General features: G+C 40.8%; 1 protein-coding gene across 1 annotated transcript; it reads right to left on the reverse strand.

The window, feature by feature from the left end:
* Positions 1-1,425: 1,425 nt before the first annotated feature.
* Positions 1,426-21,879, reverse strand: LOC145555694 (uncharacterized). The gene is made up of 7 exons (XM_081617433.1): positions 20,213-21,879; positions 20,004-20,081; positions 19,096-19,339; positions 4,499-4,568; positions 3,729-3,897; positions 2,470-2,823; positions 1,426-2,000 (listed from the first exon to the last, which is right to left on the reverse strand). Exons 1-7 carry the CDS (start codon positions 21,590-21,592, stop codon positions 1,764-1,766), a joined length of 2,532 nt encoding a protein of 843 aa, XP_081473559.1. The 5' UTR covers positions 21,593-21,879; the 3' UTR covers positions 1,426-1,763.
* Positions 21,880-25,425: the final 3,546 nt, after the last annotated feature.

The following is a 25,425-nucleotide window of genomic DNA, read 5'->3' on the forward strand; positions in this document are numbered from 1 at the left end:
GTGTTGCAACGTCAGCACGCGGAAATCCAAAAAACTTTGACGCAGACGGAAGTAGGAATCTCTCTCTAAAAAACTCTCTTTCTCTCTCTAGAAAGTCAAATGAAAATGAAGTGAGAGAAAAAGGGGGGGTAAACTTCTATTTATAGAAGGTGAAAACGGAGGCATCCCCGTTTGAAATTTAAATTTTACTATCCGTTGTTACTGTTCACCTTTGATAGGTGGATACGTGTCACATGCCCCCACGTGACCCATGTGAGGGGCAAATGTTTAGGGTAAAAATTACCCTAGACAGGTGTCCCAATTAGAGAAGGCCACGTGACAAGATAAGACTGACTCAAGTGGCCCTCTAGCCATTTGACACGTGGCTCCTTCAGATAGGTTCTGAAATGGCGGCCTTCAAAGGCCCAAATCCCAAGAGAACGCCGTAATTCGGCGCAGCCCACCACAATCTAGGTCAAGTGACCTAGATAGGGGCACATTCTCCAATGACCCTATAAATAGGGAGATATTTCCCCATTTTGGGGACACATTCAATCATTTATTACACCTACATTCTCTCTCAACATAGAAACACCTGAGCTTGGAATCCAAGCAGATCCCCACCTAAATTTCCGCACTCTTTATTCTCATTCAAGTTACTAACTTGATATTCGGAGGCGGAGCTCCAACCACCCGGAGTCTCCGTTCTTTTGCAGGTACAACTCAGTCGGACCAATCTTTGTGACGTAACTCTCCCGAGGGACAAAAACCCCCAAAACAAACTCGACAAAAACACTATCTTTCCCTCCACCATCCTCATTCATGTTCTTTGTCACGACAAGAAAGCAAGGAAGGCCGCACAAGCCAGGGTGAAGAAAAAGAAAGGTAAAACATATCCCAATTTCCATTTTTGAAGGTCAAAGAATCATAAAGGATCAAGTTCGAAGCATCTTATGACTCATGTCCGTAATTATATTTGTCATTTTCCTGTTTTGTATTGTCAAGCAGACCATCAATGTTGTATCCCCAATCCCCAGTTTAGGTCTTGTGTTAATATAGCTAAGAGAACTAATCCTCTCCTTGTTCTACTAGTAGTGTCAAGTCAGATGGTAACTAGCCTCCTTTTTGGACCATTGTCAAAACACACCCCCTCCCCCTCCCCCCCCCCCCCCAACACACACACACAACCAAAAAAAAAAAAAAAAAGAGAAGAAGTTTGGCACTTGTTTTAAAATGTGTATTGTTGTTAGACCCAAAAGGTCACAAAAATTACCAACAAAAACTGCCAATTACTAGAGGAGGCCTCAAGGACTCTAGTTGCTAGAACCTGAGTAATTCCCTTGATAATTATTAGAAAAATGCTATGCTATAGTCTAAAGCTGGCTTCATAAACCGGATTTCTTTTGTTTTATGCGGAGTTGATAAATGGCTTCTCGAGAACAGAGGTTCAGGACAATGAGAGACTGCCCATATATTGCATACAATTTTGTTACTTACAAATCATGGTGTCAATTTGTTCTGTCTTGATCACTAATTATTGACAGAACTTAATGCAATCTAGACAAATCTAGCTCTCCAAGAAAAAGCAAATCAGTAATCCTAGTTAAAATTACTCAGCAGAATTGACATTCAAGAATCTCCCGTGTATCTTCAACCTTTATTTCTATGTTATGGCATTGCAGCGAGCATGAAATACGAGGTGCTTGTGTAGTCATACAGATGAAATGCTGGATTGAATATCTGATACTGGAGATGATTGCTTAATTTGTATATCCACCAGACAATTACTTCAGAAAGGAGGCAGATTTGCAGGGAGGATTCATGAATGACGCAACAGCCTCATGAATGTCTCTTCTGTGGCATGTTCTTTCACATCGCAGCAGTGAGTTGGCTCCATTCCAAACAGTTTTTACATTGTTCGGAAAGAGTGTTTCACATAACCCTAAGAGCTTAGGGTTTTCAAGATCACGGAAAGTCTCCAGCATTCTTAGCTTCTGACGTTTTTTCTCCATTTCCAATAGCTGCACCAATACGATTAATGATGTTAATTTAGATAACAGTAATCAAATGTTCCCTCAACTTTAGAAATAGAATTTTTAGCATCTAGAGACAAATTCACATGCTTAGTATACATTAAAGAGGTGCATTTAACATCTGATGAAAGTTCAGAAAGGCCATCAATACATATCTGTCTGGAACCTTAAAAGAAACCCAATATTTCTATCAAATTATGAACTCATTTATCTTGAGCAATGTTGAGACTTGAGATGATTTGTTTACCTTGGTAAACATTACAAATACTTTGCAATCTTTACTACTAGACAGTTTATAACAACACATTGGCTTGCAATCATAATATAGGTTAAACAAACCAGCAAATAGTAGATAGCTTAGTAGAATTTTATGATTCAATAACTGTGATCAACTTCCAGTATAAAATAAGCAACTAGCAGATGAGGAATGCAGGGCTGAAATAATAACAGCCAATACCTCTTGTCTATGTTGCAGATATCCAGCTTTTTGTCCTTCTTGCTGAAGCAATGGTTGATGCCGGGCAATATTGTTAAATCTACTCCCGAATTCATCCTGAACATTTACTTCATCATGAGAATATAATTCAGCATCACCTTTATCACTATGTAATGATTTCTCCGAAATATCTCCAGATCTATCAGATTTATCATGTAAGTAGGCTCTATCAATTTCCGACTTCTCATTGTTGTACTGAGATGCAACTGCATCAGGCTTCATCTCCACATCTTCCATTTCAGCATCTGCATCCCCATCATGGGAAGTCTCCATATAAGATGAGGTCTCAACAGGACTTTCGGCGTGTGAAATATCCTAAAGTAATCATGGCAAAGAGCAATGTGTCAAATGCTTTGCTTTGTTAGATATTCAGTTTACATGCAATATCAACCCTATTCACAGGTTCCAAAGCCAATATTTAACATTTGATTTAGACGCTGTCTGGCATAGTGGCCTGAACATTAATTTATGAAATGTTCTATGCTTCTTACTATCACAATAAGATGGCTCCATATGCAGCTAAGGATATGTGCCACAATTCACAAACATGGCATCAATTACAAATATCAAGTCTCCAACAAATAGCAATGATCGCTTAAGTAAATTCAATAAATATTATGATACTCTAATCATAATTAATTCAGTTTTTTGTCATTCAAAAAAAATATATATAATTTTAAAAAATAAAAATAAAAGGTAACACGAAATCAACAAAATAATGCAAGTTTCAACTGATTCTCGACATATCAAATTAAAATCTGTTCCTACATGTTATACCTAGAACAGATTTTACACTCATAAAATAGCGTAACAATTATCCTTTGGGAATATTGCCCCAAAAACTTACTCTCTTAAAGAAAAACAATTAGTTACCTACCTAGTAAGTAGGAATATACTCAAACTTAATACCTCACAAAAGGGTGAAAATTTCCCAGCAAAATACGAAATTACTGAAAAGCTAAAAAGATAGGAAAAACAAATGAGATACCAAAAGGCCTGGAAAATGTCATCCTTCCAAATAGAATATATATATCCTCAGGTAATAAAAATAATAAAGAATTTATTTTTTTGAAAAAGGTTATTTTCAACCCAATCGTTGAAAGCTTGACCAGTTTTTTAAAATGAACAGTCTAGATTTTAAATTTATTCAGTTAATAGCCTAATGCAAAACAGGACCGTATTCTACTTATATAATATAATAAAAAATATATGTAACCCACCTCTTGCCTGTATTCTTCGTGTAGCCCAGTCTTGGGGACTTTAATTTGAGGTGAAGCAACTTGACCTCCCATTTCACGTGCCAGTTGTGCCTCACGAGCCTCACGCTCCCGCCTACGACGCTTCATAATGCATATAGCACAAAGACAGTCATCTTTGTGACGCTTAACTCTGTAGGTTTCAACAAGATAAGGGGCTACTTTAGATTCAAAGCAAGTAAAACATCTAAATCAAAACTAACATTAAAACCGAGCCAAAAAAATAAAAACAAAAACAAAATCCCTGTATACACGAAAGCATATGTAATAATTAAGTTTGATGTTCAGGAGATAAAGGACCAGGACGAGCTTTGTACAATATCTCTTGTTCAAATCTGCAAAATCATATTGGAATTTTTGGAATAAAAAGAGTATTTCGGGATGGACTCATGTTGTAGCCTAAAACCGCGTTTTGGAGCAGCCCAAACCCACACACTCTTTGCGCCAGGCAATAACTGTATAAATAATTCACCAGTATTATAACGTAACCTTATCATTTTTAGGTCAATTTATCACCAGTTAATTTGATAACATAGCTGTATTGGTAACTTTAGATATGATACATAAACTAAGAATATGTTGATTGTTTTCTTCAAAAAAAACAATAATAAAAAAAAAATATAGAATAGGTTAATTGCTAACTTCACTGAAAATACATATAAGTTAATAACTATAAGCAAATATAAGATAGCTGCAACTTCAGAAATTCCCCATCCCAGACCCTAGAAACATACCCTTTTCCTTTTTTAAGCTTCTTTCCATGACCTGAAGTTGTTGGTTCATCCAGGGGACTGCCTTCTTCACCTAAATAATAGGAGACCATGACACTCATCATTCATATGCTGTTATAAGACACAAACACCCAAGAGAGAGAGTGGCTAACTAACAAACGCATATAAAAAATAATCCTCTAAAGCAAAGTCATGAAAGTAATCGCAAGCAGAATGGAAGCAGAAGTAAACAAAGAATTTAAAAAAAAAAAAAGGAAAAACGTGCTTACAGTAAGATTGAAATTGAGAAGGTATGAAGGGATGCGAAATAAAACAAAATTGATAACATTACATTTTAAATTGGGATTCTTTTCAACTAAAATCAGGCATCAAACTTGCATTATTCGTTCTTTGGTTTTTGATAACCAAATAAAGAGAAAAAGAAAATTGAAATTTAGGTAAAAAAAAAAAAAAAAAAAAAAGGAGAAAGGAGTATAAAAAGAGAAAAGCAAGAAATAATTACAAGTCATACAAAGATTTGAAAATCACTTGACCTACAGATTGATTTATTTCTAACCAACCACAACGAAAATGTACCCCTACCTTATAAAAAGTAGAAAATAACTCTTAGGAATAGTGTGCTACCAACTATACCCTCAAAAATATGTACAAAAATGTGTAGAAAAATGTGTATTTACTTTTTTACCCTCATTAATATGTTTGCTCTCATTAATATATTTAATGTTTTTTTTTCATCAAACACATCATCAATTTATTCAATTTTTTTTTAACAAAATATTGTAATGCCTATTTTAAAATATTAAAATTACACTTCATATGTTATTATTATTATTCAAAAACATAAAAAAAAAAAAATAAATAAAATAAAATTGTAGTTACGAAGAGATTGTTTATTACAAAGAGACTATTTATTTTTACTCCTTCGTGGTTGCTCTTCTTATTTTACAATCTTGTCGTCCTTTAATTGCAACACTATTGTTAAGGTTTATTAGCTTTTGAATTGTACGTTGTTTGATGACACATAAATAACATTATGGATTTTGAATAGGATTCATATGAAATAGTGATATTTAAGCAAATATTATCAAGAGGTGTAAAGAACTTAAAAATCCTAAAATCAGGGGAAATCGATGGAAAAAAAAATGGTACGAAGTATTAATTATGGAGAGATTTTACGGGGAAAAATATAACTAAGTGGTTATTAATTTAATATTAGATATTAGATGGTTATAGAACAATAAAAAAAAAAAAAAAAAAAAAAAAAACTTAGATTATAACTTTTGAGGGTTTAAAAAAATAATTGTCATAACAGATTTTGGTGGCTTTTATACTTCTACAAAGTCACCACATAGGCACATAAACCAAATAGTACGTATTAAAACTAGCAGGTCTACCACTTAAACCAAAAGGGTAAATATATGCCAATATAACTTCTCTACAAGAGCTAGCTCCTTTGCGCGCATCGTGCGCGTAGGCCACCCTAGTAGAGAGAAGGTTAGAAACAAAGAAAAGAGGGCCTCATAAACCTCTATTACATATATCAGACACCAATTTAATAATTGCAAGGAAACTAAGATAATTTTTTAGGTTTTATCACGAAATTTTTTTTATACATGAAGTTATGATCAACAGAAACAAGAAAAGGATTACCAACAGAAAAGAAAAAAAAAAAAAAAAAAAAAAAAAAAAAAAAAAAAAAAAAAAAAAAAAAAAAATTAAACAAAACAAAACAAAAAAACAGAATACAAAAGTAGCCCATATAATAGCAATAACAGAATACAAATTAGCCCAGGTTGTTTGAATTTCTCCCAGTGAATAACTATTAAAGGGTCCTGCAGCTTTAGCCCACAGAGAGTGATTATCATAGTGTAGAGACCAAGCCAATAATACCCTTAATGAATTATTATCAACACTAATCTAATCTACTTAGTCACTAATACAATGATGTTGAATCAACCTGGCGACTCATAGTGTTTAGGGTAAAAATACCCTAGACACGTGGACCAATGAGAGGAAGCCACGTGTCGAGCTCAGGATGGCCCACGTGGCCTAACATCCTCTTGACACTTGGCGCCCTCAGATACACCTTTGAAATTGCGGCCTTCAAGGGCCCAAATCCCTAGAAGCGCCGTTTTACGGCGCAGCCCACTGAAAGTAGGTCAAGTAACCTAGATAGGGGCACGTTTTCCAAGGACCCTATAAATAGGGAGATATTTCCCACTTTGGGGGACACATTCAATCATTTATTACACCTGCATTCTCTCACATCAGAGAAAGACCTGAGCTTGGAATCCGAGCAGATACCCACTTAAATTTCTGTTCTCTTTATTCTCATTCAGGTTACTAACTTGATCGTTGGAGGCGGAGCTCCACCCACCCGGAGTCTCCGTTATATTGCAGGTACAGCTCAGCCGGATCAAACTTCGTGACGTAACTCTCCCAAGGGACAAAAACCCCCAAAACATTTGGCGCCGTCTAAGAGAGTACCTCGAAGATGGTTCAAGAGTCTGTACCACCCCCTAACCGTCTGGGCGATGACCCAGAAGTCTTTACAGACCATGAGGATCAGGTCAAAACCTTTACAGCCGATGATGGCTCGCTCAGAATCAAGAGCATCCGACCCAGAGATATTCTGGAGCGGGGTGCCTCCCAGGCGGGTACAAGTCGACCCTTGGGCAGCCGAAGGGGGAAACCCATACGGCCGCTGGATCAGCACCTGTCACCCAAGACGAACTCATGAGGTTCATGACAAGTTTCAAGGGTGAAATTAAAGAGCTGATCACCCAGAGCCCGGGCTGGCCAAGTAAAGGCCAGTCGGCCAAGAAGACTCCTCTGGAAAAGGGGAAGTCAGTCAGAGAGCGGCAGCCCACTCCTCATCCAAAGGAGAAGGCAGCCGGGACCATTGATTGGTCGAAAATTCTTCTCCCAAAGAAGAACACCAACAACACTCGCCGGACTCAGCAGCCGGTGAGAAGTAAAAAATCAACTCTTGATGCCCGGGAGATTATCAACCGAAAGAGAAATCAGCAGTTGTCTGAATCGGCTTCTACATCGAATTTTCCAGGCAGCTTTAACAATACTTCTGTGGGGAACGCACTTTCCTTGCATGAGAGTCAGACATGCGGTAATACCAACCACTCTGGCCCTCAGATGATTGGGCTGCACCATATGTACCTTCTCAGGTCTATGGTCAGTACCCACCTTACTATATGCAGCCGGCTCTCTTCGGAGGTCAGGCGGCATATCACAATGTCCAGCCACTGGACTGGCAGCTTCGTCTGCTCCGCCTGGGTGAACAACCTTCTGCATTCACCCGGGAGATAACTGAGGCGGCCCAGCCGGCCAAGGTTAAGAATGTATTGGTTGGTACCTATGATGGTACCACCAATCCGGAAGACCACCTCATGGCTTACACCAACCTCATGTATCTGCAGGGGCTGGATGATTAGGGATGTCAATGGGGCGGGGCGGGGCGGATGTTGGCATTCCCATCCCCATCCCCACCTAATATTTTCATCCCCATCCCCATCCCCATCCCCGCGGCGGGTCCAATTTTCATCCCCATCCCCGCCCCACCGGGTACAACTCCAAAACCATCCCCGCCCCAACCCCCACTTGGATATCCATCCCCACCTAATCCCCACCAAAGACCCGCCTTATCCCCACCCAAGATCCACCTAATATCCGCATCTCAAATACACAATCTTACATAATTAATACGAATTATAAAATAAAACATTCTATACACATTTTTGTGTTATAATATAAGTGTCGTACAAAATATTAAAATTAATATTGTATTTCATGTAATTATTTTATAAATAGAATAAAAGTATGTAATTTTGCTTTAAAAGATATATAGATGTGGGTATGAGGCGGGGATGGGGCGGGTACGAATTGGGGCGGGTGGGGCGGGGCGGGGATGGGGCGGGTACAACTTAAAATCCACCCCCGCCCCATCACCCATGGCGGGTATGGTTTTTATCCCCATCCCCGCCCCACCACCCGCCAATCCAAGACCCATCCCCGCCCCATTGGGGCGGGGATGGGGCGGGTCTCCTACTTGACCCGCCCCACTGACATCCCTATGGATGATGCCACTTGGTGTCAGTGTTTCCCGGCTACATTGAAGGGCATTGCCCAACAATGGTTTGGTAATCTGCCAGCCGGATCCATCGATAGTTTTAGGAAGCTTGCCTTCCTATTTGCTTCCAACTTCTCAATGAACATCCCTGCTAAGAAAACAAGCTTGGACTTGAGCACCATTAAGCAGGGGGAGAGAGAAGGGTTGCGCTCCTATGTCAGGCGGTTCAATCTGATTAGAATTCAGATTCAAGGAATGTATGACAAAGTAGCTTTTACAGACTTTTTTAAAGGTCTGAGAGACGGGTCGACTTTTAAGTTCGACCTAGTCAGAAAAGGGGCCTTCACCTTACAGGCGGCTCTGAGGGAGGCGGAAAGCTACATTCAAGCTACTGACCTCTGCTTGCCTGGTAACCAGTCGGACTTCAAGAAGTCCGACAAGCAGAAAGACAGCCGGCCTGCAGCCGGCCAAAAAGAAAGAAGAGAGTAAAAAGAGAAAAGAAATCTGGGCGGTTAGTGATTCTGACCAGCCGTCCCAGAAGAAGAAGAAGAAAGAATTTAAACCGTACGTCCCAAAGTACGAGTTTAATAAGGACTGCAACTCCATCCTCATGGAGATTAAGGACCGGCTGTCCCTAGAGAAGCCGAATCCAATGAAAAGTTCCATTCAATCAAGGAACAAAAATAAATTTTGCCAATACCATGAGGAAGTCGGCCATGACACCAACAACTGCTTCAGCCTTCAACGAGCGTTGGACCGTCTGACAAGGGAATGCTGAATTCCTACATTTCTAAGTCCCCAGCCGAGGCAAAAAAGAAGAATAAGGGTCAGTCCTCTAAGACTACCCCCCTGCTAGTAGCTCGGATACCGACAAGGAGCCGGTCTACACAATAGCAGGCGGGTTCTCATGTGGTGGCCCTACTATCCGGGGCACCAAGAGCCATCTTCGAAAGATGGACAAAGATGATGATGGGCAGGCGTCTGCAAGCTCCTCCTTCTCGGATGTTCTGATCACCGAGAAGGATAGGGGCAGTGTTCGCCGCCCACATGATGACCCGGTTGTCATTGAATGTAAGGTTGCCAACCAACGAGCTGGACAGATCCTTATTGACACCGGCAGCTCATCAGACATCATCAGTCTCCGGTGCTTGCAGAAGGTGAAATACAATGACAGCAGCTTGCATCCGGTTACCCACCCCTTAGTTGGCTTTGGGGGTGGAATGGTTTACCCAGTTGAGAGGGTCGATCTACCCATCCGGCTGGGTGAGAAAGGAAAAGGGCGACACTTGGTCGTCAAGTATTTGGTCGCTGAGGAGTTGACCGCCTACAACATTATCTAGGGCCGGCCAACCCTCAACGAATCCAAGGCTGTAATCATCCCTTCCCTCATGCTCATCAAGTATAAGAGGGATGACGGCTCTGTTGGTTCCTTAAATGGGGATCAGAAGACGGCCCGGGAGTGCTATCTCTCAGCCGTCAAAGATACTGTGGCCCAAGACGGCCAGGAACCAATAGACCTTGACAATGTCAAGGATGCTGATCTAGTACCAGCCCCACCAGCAGCCGGGAAGAAAAGAAAGGCACCTATGCTGGTGGAGGTGAAAAAAGAGAAAATATAGCAATCACTGACCGATGAACGGTCAGATCAGCTCCGTCCCCAACCGGCTGGTGAACACATTGATATACCTCTGGACGACAGTCGTCCGGAGCGTACCGTGAAGGTTGGGACGGTTGCTTTTGCTAAGTTGGGTGCAGATTTACACCTTCGGCTGAAAGAATTCAAAGACATTTTTGCCTTTGAAGTGGAAGAGATGTCAGGCGTCAGCCCGGATCTTGTTGTCCACAAACTCGCCGTGGACCCTAAAAAGAAGCCCATGCGGCAGAAGAAAAGAAATCACGGCGAGGAAAGAAGTCAGGCGGCAGCTGCCGAAGTTAAAAAGCTGTTGGATGCTGGGTTCATTCGGCCATGTAATTTCCCTGACTGGGTGGCGAATGTTGTGCTTGTAAAGAAGCCGAATGGTACCTAGCGTATGTGTGTTGATTACACAGATCTCAACAAGGCATGTCCCAAGGACAGTTATCCGCTTCCTAAGATCGACAATCTGGTCGATTCGACAGCCGGGCATGCCTTAATGAGCTTTATGGATGCCTACTCCGGCTTCCATTAGATACCCCTATGGAAGAAAGATCAAGAAAAGATGGTCTTCGTCACTGATCAGGGGTTATTCTGTTACACTGTGATGCCGTTTGGCTTGAAAAATGCGCCGGCTACGTTCCAACGGATGATTAATACGGTCTTTATTAATCAAATTGGGAGGAATGTAGAGGCGTACATTGATGACATGATAGTCAAATCCAAGCACCAGGCGGATCACCTTGCTGATCTCCGAGAAACCTTCACCACGCTCAGGCAGCATAAGGTTATGTTAAATCCTAAGAAATGCGTCTTTGGTGTTGAGTCTGGGAAGTTTCTCGGATTCCTGATTGATCAAAGGGGGATAGAGGCTAACCCTGAGAAGATACAAGCGGTGATTGACATGAAGTCACCCCGCACTGTCAAGGAAGCACAGAGACTAACCGGTTGCCTGGCCGCCTTGGGGAGATTCCTCAGCCGGTCAGGTGACAAATGCCTTTACTTCTTCCAAGCAATCAGGAAGAAGACCAGATTTGAGTGGGGGGATGATGCTGAGGCGGCTTTTCAACGGCTGAAAGAACACTTGCACTCTTTGCCAAGGCTTGTTAGCCCACTGCCTAGAGAGGTGTTATACATGTACCTAGCCGTCTCGGATCATGCCCTCAGCGCCGTTCTCCTTGCTGAGAGAGACGGTGTTCAGCTTCCGGTCTATTTCATTAGCCATGTTCTAAAAAATGCTGAGCTCCGGTACCCCATGGTAGAAAAATTTGGCCTTGCCCTGTATATGGCTTTCAAGAAATTGAAACCTTATTTTCTGGCTCATCCGGTGGTAATCTACACCGACCAGCCACTCAAGCGGCCAATGTCTACTTTGGAGTCATCCGGCAGAATGTTGAAATGGGCTATTGAAATGCAAAGTCTTGAAATCACTTTTGAACCTAGAAAGGCAGTGAAAGGTCAGGCGTTTGCCGACTTCATTGTCAAAATGACTCGACCGGTGCAACCGGATAATATTGACCAGGTTTGGAAAGTGTATGTAGACGGAAGCTCAACGAAGAACGGCTGTGGTGCAGGAATTATATATGAGTCTCCTGAGGGGGACAAATTTGAATATGCACTGCGTTTTAGGTTTCAAGCCTCAAACAACGAGGCGGAGTATGAAGTCCTGCTAGCCGGAATCCGCATGTGTAAGGCAGCAGGGGCAACTAAAATTGATGCCTATTCTGATTCTTAGTTGGTCGTCAGTCAATATGAGGGAACATATGAAGCAACTCATCCGGCTATGATCAAATATCTTCAGGCACTCAAAGAAGAGGCTGGGGCACTTGAGGAATTCCGTCTGAATCAAGTGCCTAGCTCAGACAACAACCAGGCGGATGCGTTGTCCAAATTGGCTTCATCCGCCTGTTGTGACACTCCTCGGTCGGTCTTTTGGGAAGTTCTTGAAAAGAGAAGTATACATGAAGAGCCCATTGGAATCTTGGACCGAAGTTCTACCTGGATGAATCGCATCCGGGCATATTTAGCAGACGGCAATCTTCCTGATTCACCACAGGAGGCAGCCGTCATGAAAAAGCGAGCAGCAAACTTCGAGTTGGGAAACGGAAAACTTTTCAAAGCGGGTTTCCTCAAACCTCTATTGAAGTGTGTTACCCCAGAGAAGGGGAAAGAAGTTCTCGAATAATTGCATGCTGGGTACTGCGCCTCTCATATAGGCGGCAGGTCCCTAGCCGCGGCATTACTTCTGGCCTACTCTTGAAGCAGATGCTAAAGAGTTAGTCAAAAGATGTGACAAATGCCAAAGGATTGGCCCACTTATTCATCGCCCAGCTACTGATTTGACGGCAATCCACAGCCCAGTCCCATTTGCCAAATGGGGCATGGATATCCTAGGACCTTATACGCCTGCTCCAGGCGGAAAGCGCTACATTTTGGTGGCTGTGGATTATTTTACCAAATGGGTAGAAGCTGAGCCGGTTAAGAACATCAAGACAAAGGATGTCATCTCTTTCATCTGGAAGAACATCATCACCCGGTTTGGGCATCATACACCTCAGTGGCGTAATCATATCTCAGCTTATAGACCTCAAAGTCTATTTCTGGGTAAAGGAGGCTCCAGGTGATCTTCAGCCGGGCCAAGTTGTCCCGCTCATTCTCCTCAGCTGTTTTTGCTCTTGGGCAAGCTCGTCCGACTGCTTGTTTCGCAGATTGACAAGTTCAATCCCCAGGCGGGTAACGTCTGCTCGGAGCTGGGCGTTCTCCTTGTCAGCATCTTCTAATGCCTTGAGATCTGATTTGGCATCCTGCAGCTTTTTATCAAGGTCATTAGCCCGGCTATTAGCTTCGTCATTTGCAGCCGTCAAATTCTGGATCCTGTTTCAACTCTACTGCTTTAATCTTTAAATTACACATATAATCAGAATATTCAGCAGAGTTGAGGTTTTCAAGGGCCCTCCGTTTGGCGTCATTTACCTCTTCCTGCTTCCGCCTGAAGGGGCCCCGGAGACTGTCCACTCTCAGCATCACTTGAGACAATAACAGCCGGTTTATGAGTTACGTAGCCAAATTAAAGATAAAAGATATCAAGGTGGAGAGGTTTATTACCTCAGCCAGTGGACCCATTATCCGGTCGAAGTCCACGACCTGCACATCAAGTATGCAGTTCTTCTCAGACCGGGTGAGGGTCCTCACCTCCGTTTTGCAAAACCCGCAAGATTCGGCTCGTCAGAAGTCAGATCTGCATCAAAAGTAATACTCTGTGAGATAGAGGGAAAGTAGTCGGCACTCATCCGTTGTCGGCTGACCGACTCTTTAGAGAGATCAACCATGGTCTTGACTCTCATAAAATCAAGTGGCCAAGGTATTTCAATCCGTTCCTTACCTTGGGCTTCCGGATGGGTCTCCGGCTTCTGCTCCTCCCAGGCGTTGCCGCACCGCCTGCAACATTAGGTGGCTCGCCACCCTTCGATGCCGTAGAGACATCGGCGCTTTGTGCTGCGAGCGTTCTGATTCGCTCAGTTTTCTCAGCACAGCAGGGGATTTGCCCCCGGTCGTTGGACGATCGGATCGGGCAGATGATTGTGTCTGGGGAGGAGGAGGGCCCTTCTGGCGGCTTTAGCAGCCGGAGTCTTCTCCAGATCGTCTCCTTGCCTTTTGAGCAGCTTGGAGAAAGATCGTGGGACCTTCTTGACGGACTCCTGAGAAATAAACAAAGGGTAAGAATACCCAACCGGAAAATTGTAAAAGAAAAGGAAATATGCAAACACATAAAGTCAGGCGGTCTCACCCCGCCTTTCTTGGAATCTTTAGCCTTGACGGCTGCCTTCTTGGCAAGTGCCGCCTTTTTGCGCAGCAGCGCCGCGGACTTAGCCGATGTCTTCGCCTGGTCTACCATTCTCAAGGCTTCATCTGCAAGAACAAGAATTTATGGTTAGAAGAAATTATGGCAAGTTTGCAATTAAAGTAAAATAACAATCATTCCGGATGAGAAGTATTCTACCCCTGGAAAACATGGTACTTAGCCCGCAGGCGGACAAGAAGCACTCGTCCTTGAAGAAGTCCGGATGGGGAATCCAGTTTTTAGGTACAATGATGTGAGTCCCATCCCCCATGGGCTCAGTTGTTGTTTCAAAGAATCCCGGCTCCATTATTTGCTCCCGGGCCTTAGTAGATAGCGCCAGGAGAGGGCATTTACGTCCAAGAAGAGCCGGCTCAGTATTGTACCGGCGCAGTGTCCGGTTGTGTCTTAGGGTGGGGGAGGAGACCAAATAAAACTTGTCCTTCCACCCGGACCATTTGGACACTTTGTCCAAAGTCATCGAGTATTGGGGAGGGTAGTCAGAGTATACCATGCCCCATGGTCGTCTGGAGCCTTGCTCAAATAGTGCATATGAGCGAAGGCGGAGAAGCTGGGGTTCAAGTTTTGAAACTCGCAGGCGGCGATGTAACTTAGAATATTCACCCACGAATTGGGGGTGAGCTGCCAAACCCCTAGATCGTACCCCTTAAGGATTTTCCTAATCCCGGGGTGGAGGGGGAACCGGAGGCCGGCTTCGATAACCGCCTCGTAACAGATGAAGTAGTCATTTGCGTGCTCAATATCATCGCTCCAAGCCATTACAGCGTCAGCCGGAGGGACGATAATCTCCCAACCCCTTCATAAGGGGTGCTTTTCCTTGAAGGCCCTGAATCCGCTATTAAGGAGGGCGATGTTACCCGGCAGCATCCGGGTCCTTTTAGGGTTAGGGTTGTCAGCGGCTGCTGATAGTCAGCCGCAAAATTATCCTGGTCAGAGCCGGAAGATTCGGCCCTTGACCTTTGGTCGGCCTCAGCATCGCCGTCTTCATTAGAGGAGGCGGCTCCCTCGCCGTCTACCTCTCGTACCCCGGAGCTCCCGGAAGTAGAGGGAGCCTCTTCTTCAGAACCACTCTCCTCCCAATCCCTCTGTTCCCCGTCTGGGAACACCTCATCGGCCGGCACTTCCATAGTGCGCCGGCTCCTAGACCGTCTAGCCGTTTGTTTCGTTCTGGCCATTGTGTCCTGCACAGACACAGAGAGGGAGGAATTCGGAGATGAGCATATCGGTTCCGACAGTCCAGCAAAGGCACCCCCTGTTCTAGACTCAACCGTTCCTGGGATCGGCTGAGTGTCCTAGGCAGTGCCGAGTGGGTGGATTGAGAACTCATTTATATTCTCTAATAAACTAGGTATACGGGCGGAGAAAAAATGGTATACAAATTGAAAGGGAGGAAAGCTAAAATGGTACAAGCGGTTACCTCGCTTTTACTCTGAAAAATCTGAAAACCGCTACAGCCGGTAAACCGGGTGTTGAACTGCTCGCACTCGGAAACGTGAACTTGCTGTGACGCAGACGGGAGCAGAGAATCTCTCTGTAGAATCTCTCTCTATCTCTCACTAAAAAGTCAAATGTGAACGTAAAGTGTGAAAAAGGGGGGGCTAACTTTCTATTTATAGAAAGTGAAAATGGGGGGAAATTTTTGATTTGAAATTCAAAAATTTTACCCGTTACTGTTCACCCATGAAAGGTGGACACGTGTCACAGGCCCCACGTGATATGCACGTGCAACCTGTGAGGGGCAAATGTTTAGGGTAAAAATACCCTAGACACGTGGACCAATGAGAGGAAGCCACGTGTCGAGCTCAGGATGGCCCACGTGGCCTAACATCCTCTTGACACTTGGCGCCCTTAGATACACCTCTGAAATTGCGGCCTTCAAGGGCCCAAATCCCTAGAAGCGCCGTTTTACGGCGCAGCCCACTGAAAGTAGGTCAAGTAACCTAGATAGGGGCACGTTTTCCAAGGACCCTATAAATAGGGAGATATTTCCCACTTTGGGGGACACATTCAATCATTTATTACACCTGCATTCTCTCACATCAGAGAAAGACCTGAGCTTCGAATCCGAGCAGATACCCACTTAAATTTCTGTTCTCTTTATTCTCGTTCAGGTTACTAACTTGATCGTTGGAGGCGGAGCTCCACCCACCCGGAGTCTCCGTTATATTGCAGGTACAGCTCAGCCGGATCAAACTTCGTGACGTAACTCTCCCAAGGGACAAAAACCCCCAAAACACATGGTAACTGGACATTGGAAGTTTGGAACTCATGGCTAACTTCCACTATCTTTTCAATACATATAAAACTTTTATGTTTGGTTTGCAATGGTTCTTGTGTCTCACAGGGTTCTGACAGAGCAAATCTTACCCTGAAACATCCTAGTCTGACCCTCAGTAATGTTCTTCTCATCTCTCCCATATTTCCTCCGCTTATTATAATTAACACATTTTGACTTTTGACACTATCCACAAACCCTAAATTGAAATAGTCAAGTGGGTTGTGGGATTTTGTTAAAATCGTCTCAATATTTGTTTCCAAAATATCAACTTTTTATATTTCTCAAAAAAAAAAAAAATAAATAAATAAATCAACTTTTTACTACGTATAAGTTTTGCTAGTTGATAATTAGAGACATTAATAGTTGAACTTGTGCATTGCCAAACGTCATAAAAGAAAGTGTAAACTAAAAAAGAACAGAAGAAGTAATTAAAAATCTTGTGTCAAATACTTGTTATAATCACGTCCATGTACAATTTTACCCTTTTGGCTTTGTAAATAATCTATACACAAGAGGGGATGGGACAGTTGACAGGGACTATATAAAGAAAGAGTTGTGTTAAGTACTTATATCGTCCTTGGTACGAGGACATGTCGAGTATGTGGGACAGTAAGTACTCGTGCTCATGGTATTAAATCTCAGCCACATCACCACGTCACAAATACAATGTGAAGGACATGGAACTTATCGAGACTGGACCGAAATATAAAGTGACAACAATCTTAAGCCAATCACAAATTCCACCTATTTAGAAATCATACAAAGATATGAAAACTACTCTCAGAAACTAGTACATTTCCGAACCATGTCCACTTTCCACCTTGCTACATTGGTTATGAAGTATAATAGTTTTTTGAGTAGTCACCAAGACCATCAAGTTTAATGTCAAAAGACAAATAAGTTGCACAGGGCACACTTGCCTGGTCCACAAGGCGAGCAACAATTCTCCTGTTTTTCCTATCACCAAAATAACTTAAAGTTGTGGGGAGCCAAAGCAAGAGCAAATAATACCCATATTGCAAACGTTTTTCCACAAATAGTTGTTGCAATATTAATTAAGTTTATAAAAACTAAAGGTCTAGCAAATGACATCTCTTTAAAATGAAATAGTAATTGAACCCTTAGGAGTGAGATTAATTGATGAGAGAAAAATTATTGGACTAGGCAGAATAGAATGCTGAACCACAAATCTTCAAATTTAATCTAAAAATCATTGCCTTACTCATACGATTTAACTTTAATCATTAAGAAGGATCTCTCAACTCATCTACAAGATTCATAATGTGCATTATACACATGTATATCAATTTTGCATATACAAAATTGATATACATGTATCTGTTCAAATAGAAGATCTCTAAGAGTGGTACAAATCAAATTTCAGCCTTTGGACCTTCTCACATTAAATGTGAAGGAAACACTTTACTTGTTCTTCACCTTATAACCGACCTTGATATTAGAATTCAAATGAATTTTTACCTTCCATACCTCAATAAATAACATCTATGAGTGTAAATTGGCATTTATATGCTTGATTGACTCATGGGTACCACAAATCCTTTGTCCATTAAAAACAAATAAATAAACTCATTAAGCTAGCATATACTCCCTCCGTTTTTAAATACTTGCTCCATTTCTCTTGGGCACATATTCCGATGCTAACCTTTTATCAATAGTATCTTTAATTATCAATAAGTATAAATTCTAACAACTAAAAATCAATAATTTATTCATTAAGACGATTTCAACAGGTACCCACAAGACTATTTTTTCTTATATATAAATCACAAACACTAGTCAAAGTAGAACAAATGAATAGTGTAAAAAATAGAAATGGAGCAGGTATTTAAAAACGGAGGGAGTACATGTGAAGTTCAAGATAAGATCACCTTTGCAAAGTTTAGGAAAGATTAAATAAATTAATTGGAAAAGGGGGAAAATAAAAAATCATCTGGGAAAAGGTGCTAGAAAGTCTATGAGTATATGCCTATATTCTATATTTCAGGTATACTACGGCAGATGCATTCCCATATCATGGTTAAGAATGACTTCCTAACCCAGCCACCAATGGTACAAACATATCCCCTATCTTCTTCAACATCTAAAGCCAATATTTTACCATTGTACCTTAGCGCATTTTATAAGTTACTACCTTTATAAGAAAAACTATGATGGTACTTTGTTACCCTAAAATTCAAATGTTAGCATTTTAAGATAATATGCCATAAAACTTGTTACAAAATTGCCATAATCAAAAAAAAAAAATTAAAATACAATGGAAGGGTTGGTGTTGAAAGATGAGATTTGAATGAACAAGGATGAGGCTGGAGATGTAGAGCTTGTACAGAAGTATAAATAAGCAAAAGAGATTGTCAAATTACTAAGAACTACCGAATCTAGCTTACACAATATCAAAAAACATACATCCACTATCATTAAATTTGGACCCAAATCTAAAGATCCTACAACTCTACAATAGGAGCTATATTGATTACTTATACAGATTAAAATTTAAAATTAACACGCATACTAATATACTATATACATTTTAAATTTCGCAACCATAATCACTTAAATACCTGCAAACTAGTCCACAGTCAAGTGACCAATGAGTTACCCTTTGTTTTCTATACGTAGTATAAACAAAAGTATAGGCATGAGCGAAGAAACATCCTCCAATCTATTAACAGCTTATTACCTGCCTCTAGTTAAATCCACATATAAATGAGAACATATATTTACTTACCTTTCATCTTCTGTGTTTGTTCAGTATACAGCCCAGCTGCCATCCAATACTTCATAAAGTTCTTTTTGACTCGCTTCATAAGATCAACAATGTAGTCACCCTTATTGTTGTACTTGCTGCAATTATCCCATATGTACTGTACATCCTTATAGACATCCTCAGAATCCATATACTTTTTTCCACTTTCAAGATTGCTGCGGATGGTGCCAAAATCCATTGGAGTATCAATGACATCAAAGTAATCCTATCACAAAAGAATAGAATAAGATAACCAGTTGCAAAGTACACTCTTCAGATGAACAAGGTATGAAGGTATCAAACAATGATTAACTGCAATACGCTTAAAGCAAGCTCACTCTACCCAACATATTGTTAACTAAGAACCTTTTTAGAATTTGAGTGACCAAGATGATTGACCACTTTAACACAGTATGCCTAAAACACCCTTATTGAATGAGTAAACAATAAGTAACAAACTAACAAATTAAACACTCTTCTTCTTCTTCTTCTTGAACGCCTTAGTCCAAAAGCTAATTTTAAAAATACAGACTAGAAGCTAATGCCACACAATAATGATTTTCTAAGCCTCCTAAGTCAACGAAACTAAATTGATAGAGGGGATGTATAAATTATAAAATTGTACTAACCCATCATTAACACTATAACCACCACCAAAATCAGAAATGTATGCAGCAAGAAAATAAGCCTAAAAATGTTTCTGTCTAACTCGACTAAAGCCAAGAATGTCTCATTAGACAGAAAAGATACCTAATAAGTATATTTCTCGAGTGCACCAGTCAAAACCAAACCTGGTCGTATTAAGTATCATGCCATCCAATTAACCTTGAAATTTAAGCATTATAGAAACAAGGTTCTCAGTATTGATAAAGTTATCACATCATACTTACTGGTATTCCTAACCCAATAGGATCAACAGGTACATTAAAGGGTTCAGCAGCATCCATTTTCATAATCTTCTGGATCACCTAATAAAATCAACAACCAGTTAAATTACATTAATACAAGTAAATAACATCCCAAAACTCTACATTCTACTAGTACATCTCAAAAATCGAATGTTATTACAAAATAATAAAAATAACTCTCCATCTCATACCTCTAAAGAAGCCTCCAACTCTTCCTTGTTATATTTAGCTTCTTGTTGAGGAAACCTTGCTTTGTATTCCTCAACCTTCTCCTCGTTTTGTGACAAATCATTAACACCGCTCTCTTTACCATCCAGGGCTGGAGCACTTGAACTTTTTGAAACAATAATCTTACCACCACCCGAGGTAGGGGGACTTGAACTTTTCCTAATAACAATCTTACCACCACCTGAGGTAGGGGGACTTGAACTTTTCCGAATAACAATCTTACCACTCTCTTTACCACCAGAGGATGGAGAACTTGAATTTTTCGAAAACACGATCTTACCACTCTCTTTACCACCAGAAGCCGGGATACTTGAACTTTTTAAAGACACAGCATTACCACTCTCAATACTAACTGAAACTGGGGGGCTTGAATTTTTCATAAACACAGCCTTACCACTCTCATTACCATTACCATCTACAGCTGTGGAACTCGGAGACACAATCTTACCTTTCTCATTACAACCTGAGGCCAGGGAACTCGAGATTTTCAAAGACACAATCTTACCACTCTCATTCTCAGCCGAGGCCATAGGACTTGAACTTTTTAAAGACACAAGCTTACCACTCTCATTCTCAGCCGAGGCTAGAGGACTTGAACTTTTCAAAGACACAACCTTACCACTCTCATTTTCATTCTCAGCCGAGGCCAGAAGACTTGAACTTTTCAAAGACACAATCTTACCAATCTCATTCTCATTCTCAGCTGAGGCTAGAGGACTTGAACTTTTCGCCACAGCCTTACCGCTCTCATTCTCAACCGAGGCCAGAGGACTCGAACTTTTTAAATTCACAACCTTACCACTCTCAACACCACCCAAGGCCGGGGGACTCGAACTTTTCGAAGATACAATCTTAATAACCCCAGATTTTTTACTACTCCCATCAACCTTCTCGCCACTGACAACTTCTTTATCATCTTTCTTCTCCACTACACTACCAACTTCACTATTTTTTACCCCGTCACCTTGAACTTGACCAACAGATGAACCAACAACCTGAGGCTCAACGGGTGGAGGTGGTTTAGGCGTTGTTTTCAGCTTCAATTTAACACGCCCATAAACAGCAGTTGGAGTAGGTCTTTGAAACACTTTCGGAAGTACAGGCATTGTTTCCACTGCCTTAACCGGCATCGCTGGTGCCGATACCATAACCGGTTCTGATATCGGTTTCGACACTTCTTGCACCTTATTGTTGTCTTCCTCCTCAGACCCAGAATTATTTTCCTCGGAATTTACACTTTCAATGTCATTATTTGGGGATTCTTCAGTGGTTGTCGGAACAATAGGCGATTGCGACTTTCGTTTCTTGCTCTTCCCCTTCTTATGCCCACGTTTTCGCTTCATTATTCTTGATTACTGCAAACTTAATCGAATGAATTCAAAACCAAATAAATAATAATCTTGATTGAATTGTAAAATTGGAGGTGAAATCAAAAACCCTAAAATTAAAAGAGGAAGAAATTCGATTAACGAAGTTTGTGGGAAGATGGGGATTGTTCCTTGCTGCGATGCCGGGAAACCAGTTTGAATTTTTGATTTGTTCTTGTCGCTCTAATTTCAAATTTCGACTATGAAGAAGCAACTTCTATTTACTTTTTTTTTTTTTCCCCTTGTTTTTCTTCTTTATTTATATATGTTCGAGTTAACGATTTCGAAGAGGGGGTTGAATTTTTGTGTTTCCAGGCGCATGGTCTATATTGATTTTTTAACTTTAGCAAGGAAAAATTTATACAATAACTAAATGAAGTCGTTTTGCATGCTCCGGTTTAAAATAATTTTATTGTACATCGAATATTTTGCGAAAAGTGATCCTTTTTCATATAAAAGTGACCCTTTTTTTTTATAAACCTAAAACGTTGCCCTTATTCCTTACCCACTTGTATTTCTCCCCTCCTCTTCACCTTCTCTCTCCTATTCTCCTTCTCTCCCGTACTCTTCTCCTTCTCTCTCTACATTTATGCTCCTTCTCCTCTCTCTCTCCTACTCCTTCTCTTGTCTTTCATATTCTCTTTCTTTCCTCTTCTTTCCCCTTTTTCGACAATCACCAACAACCCCACAATCACCGACATCAACAACCCCACAATCACCCGACATCAATTGTTTCGGGGTTTTTTGGAATCCCTCGGGACACTAGTTACGCTTCGGCTGGCAGCAAGACTCGGACACCTGTAAAACACGAATATTTCGGTGCTGGAATATTCGCCTCTGACGGTTAAGTTAGTAATCGGAAAACAGGAAAGCTAGAGACAGAAAGTCGAGAGAAGCTGGAACTATTTAGTGCTCTATTTAATATTATGTCACAATCCACCCCTCCCATCATAAATGATTGGGGTATTTATAGGGGTGGAAACTGTGTTATTGCCCTAGAATGACGTGATTTGATTGGCAGCGCAATAAAGTAATGCCACTTGTCTAGGGGTTAGCGTCGTTTTGCGGCTTTCTCGGGATTTGGGTCTTCTGATGTAAGAATTCCATTTTCTATTATTTCGGGTGCTCTTTAAGAGCTTGACACGCATCATCTTCCCATAGGGACACATGTAGCCCTCTAATTGGGCCACGTGTCACTACGGGATTGGACGACAAGAGGGGGTGACTCGTACGCTACGGGCCGCCTCCTCTAATCTTCTACTCTTCCTATTGCGTCCGAGTAAGATGGAATAGGGCATATGGTAGAACATTTGTACGGATCTGTTCGCCTATTTAACAGATGACTGCCTTGGGCTAAATGGCACATCTCTTCCGCCTGTAATCCCTCTAATGGACGGATGAGTCTGAGAATTAGGCAGACGGAACCCAACGCATTATCTTTTTAAGGGAGACCTCGGACGCCCGGCCTTTTAGGGTGGCAGATTTTATTCTGCTGACATGGCCGTCTATTTGGACGTGTCGTTATCCGTCCGTCTTTTTTTCCGTCCAAAATGACAAGGGATCCTTTTTAACCTTTTTGAATTCTAGGTTGACTTTTTCAAAAAGTAAATGTTTGAATTCTTAGGCGGGAAAAGATGGATTTACCAGTTTGCCCCTATAAATTTTCCTATAAATAGAAGAGGTTTGACCTCATTTTGGCACTTTGGAACTTTAAGCATATTAGAGAGAAGTCAGTGCTTCTAGAGAGAGAAAGTGTCTTTTCCCTTGAATCTTCAAGAGCTCCACCGTTCGATTGAGTTTTCCGGTCAAATTTGAGGTTTTTAACCACCTTCCAGAGTTTTCTACACGTACAGAGGTAGACCGACTGTTCTTCATTTTTCTTTTTACTTCCCCTTTTTTTTAAACTGGCTCTACACTCGGCTTCGTCGTTTCTCCTCATGAGGTCGGCCGTTCGCCTATGACTGAGGAGTCTATAGTGGACGGAGACAAGTTGTCTCTTTCATGGAATGGGTCTATTTCTAGTGAGTACCAAATCTCATCCACTTATTCTTCTCTGTCCCTGCATCGAAAATGGCCCGTACGATGCAAATGTACAATAGAGATGCAGCAAGAAACTCAAACGACAGTTTGGTACATCCTAGGGTCCCTTACGACCCAAACAATGTGAACACATATACCGAATCTACCACTAACACGACCTCTACTGGTAGTATTGGGTGTTCGGCGTTTGAAGTGACCGCATCGTTTGAAGAATGCCAAAGAACACAAGGCATATCTTCCTCTAGGGGTGCGTCCGTGTAATACCCGGATATTTTATGATTTTATATATTATATTTTATAATAAAAAAAAAAGTTATTTTTATTTATTAAATAACTTTCCTAATCTTATATTTTTTTATTTTAGAGTTCGGAAAGTTTTAAAACCCTTTATAGTTTAAATAGACTCTTTTATTAACACCTATTTATATTAATAAACCCTTATTATTTTAATTGTTTTTATTCTTTTGCCGTTGCTCGTCACTTTTGTTCTTCTTTTTGGTGCTTGCTCATCTCGTCACTTTTGAACATTGAATCTTGTTTTTATTATCAAGCAATACCTCAAGATATAGTGATTAATTGATTATCATCATGATTTATCACTCACTGTGGAATGTGTGTCATCAAGCCTTTTATTTACACATTAATTGTTGGACGTGAGTTTCGAGTGGCGTACAACTATTTGATTCAATTATTTTGCACATCACTCACTGTGGAATTTTTGTGTCATTCTACTTGAAGTGTTGGAGTATTTATTTCATATTTCGTTCTCAATTGTGTCTCATTGTTTTGGTATTCGTCGGAAAGGTAATCACACGTATCAACTTTAGAGTTGTTTATATAATTGTTTTATATTATTATTGAATGATTAATTGTTCATATGCTTTAATTTATATGTATGATTAGTGTATACAATTTCATGATTTGATCAGATTTAATGTCTTGTTATTATTGTTGTATATGATGACTCGTATAAATATGTTAGGGTTTTTAATGTTGTTGTTATAGAGAGTATTGTTTTATCGAGGTTTTAGGGTTGTTAATACGGAGTATTGTTTTTGGGTTGAGATTTGATTATATTTGGGTTATTAGTATTTTTGTAAGAGTTGAGATATTATAAATCGAATTGTCTTGTAATTTGGGAACTCTTGCCATTATTGAGATACTATTTATTATCAAGTTTTTGATTATTTGATCGATGTATGAGATCAAAAAGGTTGAGATTATTATTTTGTTCTTGGTTTGAGGTTCGGCGTTATATACCTTAGTCCTTGGCATGTTGGTAAGGAGATGGTAATCATGAGTTAAGAATGAGGTACAATCTTTATTTATTTTTCTATGGTCCTCTACAGTGGGAATTGGCCCGTATGTGGTCTGGTTCAAGGTGTTTTCTAATTATTGGGAGTATTCAAGTTTTTATACTTGTTGGTTTTATTCGAATTACCCATGTCCAAGGCTAGGTGTAAAACAAAGAGCATGGCACACTATTGGTTATGAGTTGAGTAAAGGTTCGTATTATTATTTGAGGTTGAGTTGTTAAAGGTTATTTTCAGAGTACAATGTGTAATGTAGTTTCGAACTACATTGTTTAATTGATCTAGTAATGTTAATTATTATATTATACTCTATATTCTGGTATGTGGTGATTACTCAGTTTTTGCTGACGTATGTGTTGTTTTGTTGTGCTACTTGTGTTTGCGGCCATGTCTTTTTCTCATGGTGGCCCTGCGACGATCTATTTTGGAATTTGTCCTTAATGGTGAGCAGTCAAT

This window comes from Chenopodium album, chromosome 1 (assembly GCF_948465745.1).
Source record: "Chenopodium album chromosome 1, dcCheAlbu1.1, whole genome shotgun sequence".
In the NCBI taxonomy this organism is placed as follows: domain Eukaryota; kingdom Viridiplantae; phylum Streptophyta; class Magnoliopsida; order Caryophyllales; family Amaranthaceae; genus Chenopodium; species Chenopodium album.

What these genes read in the sequence shown, in the direction of transcription:
- LOC145555694 (XM_081617433.1), bottom strand. Translation starts at nt 21,592, where the DNA reads ATGAAGCGAAAACGTGGGCATAAGAAGGGGAAGAGCAAGAAACGAAAG. An exon ending in ACAAACACAGAAGATGAAAG is followed by an intron (nt 4,569 to 19,095) that starts GTAAGTAAATAT and finishes CCTATTATTTAG; the next exon opens with GTGAAGAAGGCAGTCCCCTG. An exon ending in ACGAAGAATACAGGCAAGAG is followed by an intron (nt 2,824 to 3,728) that starts GTGGGTTACATA and finishes TGATTACTTTAG; the next exon opens with GATATTTCACACGCCGAAAG.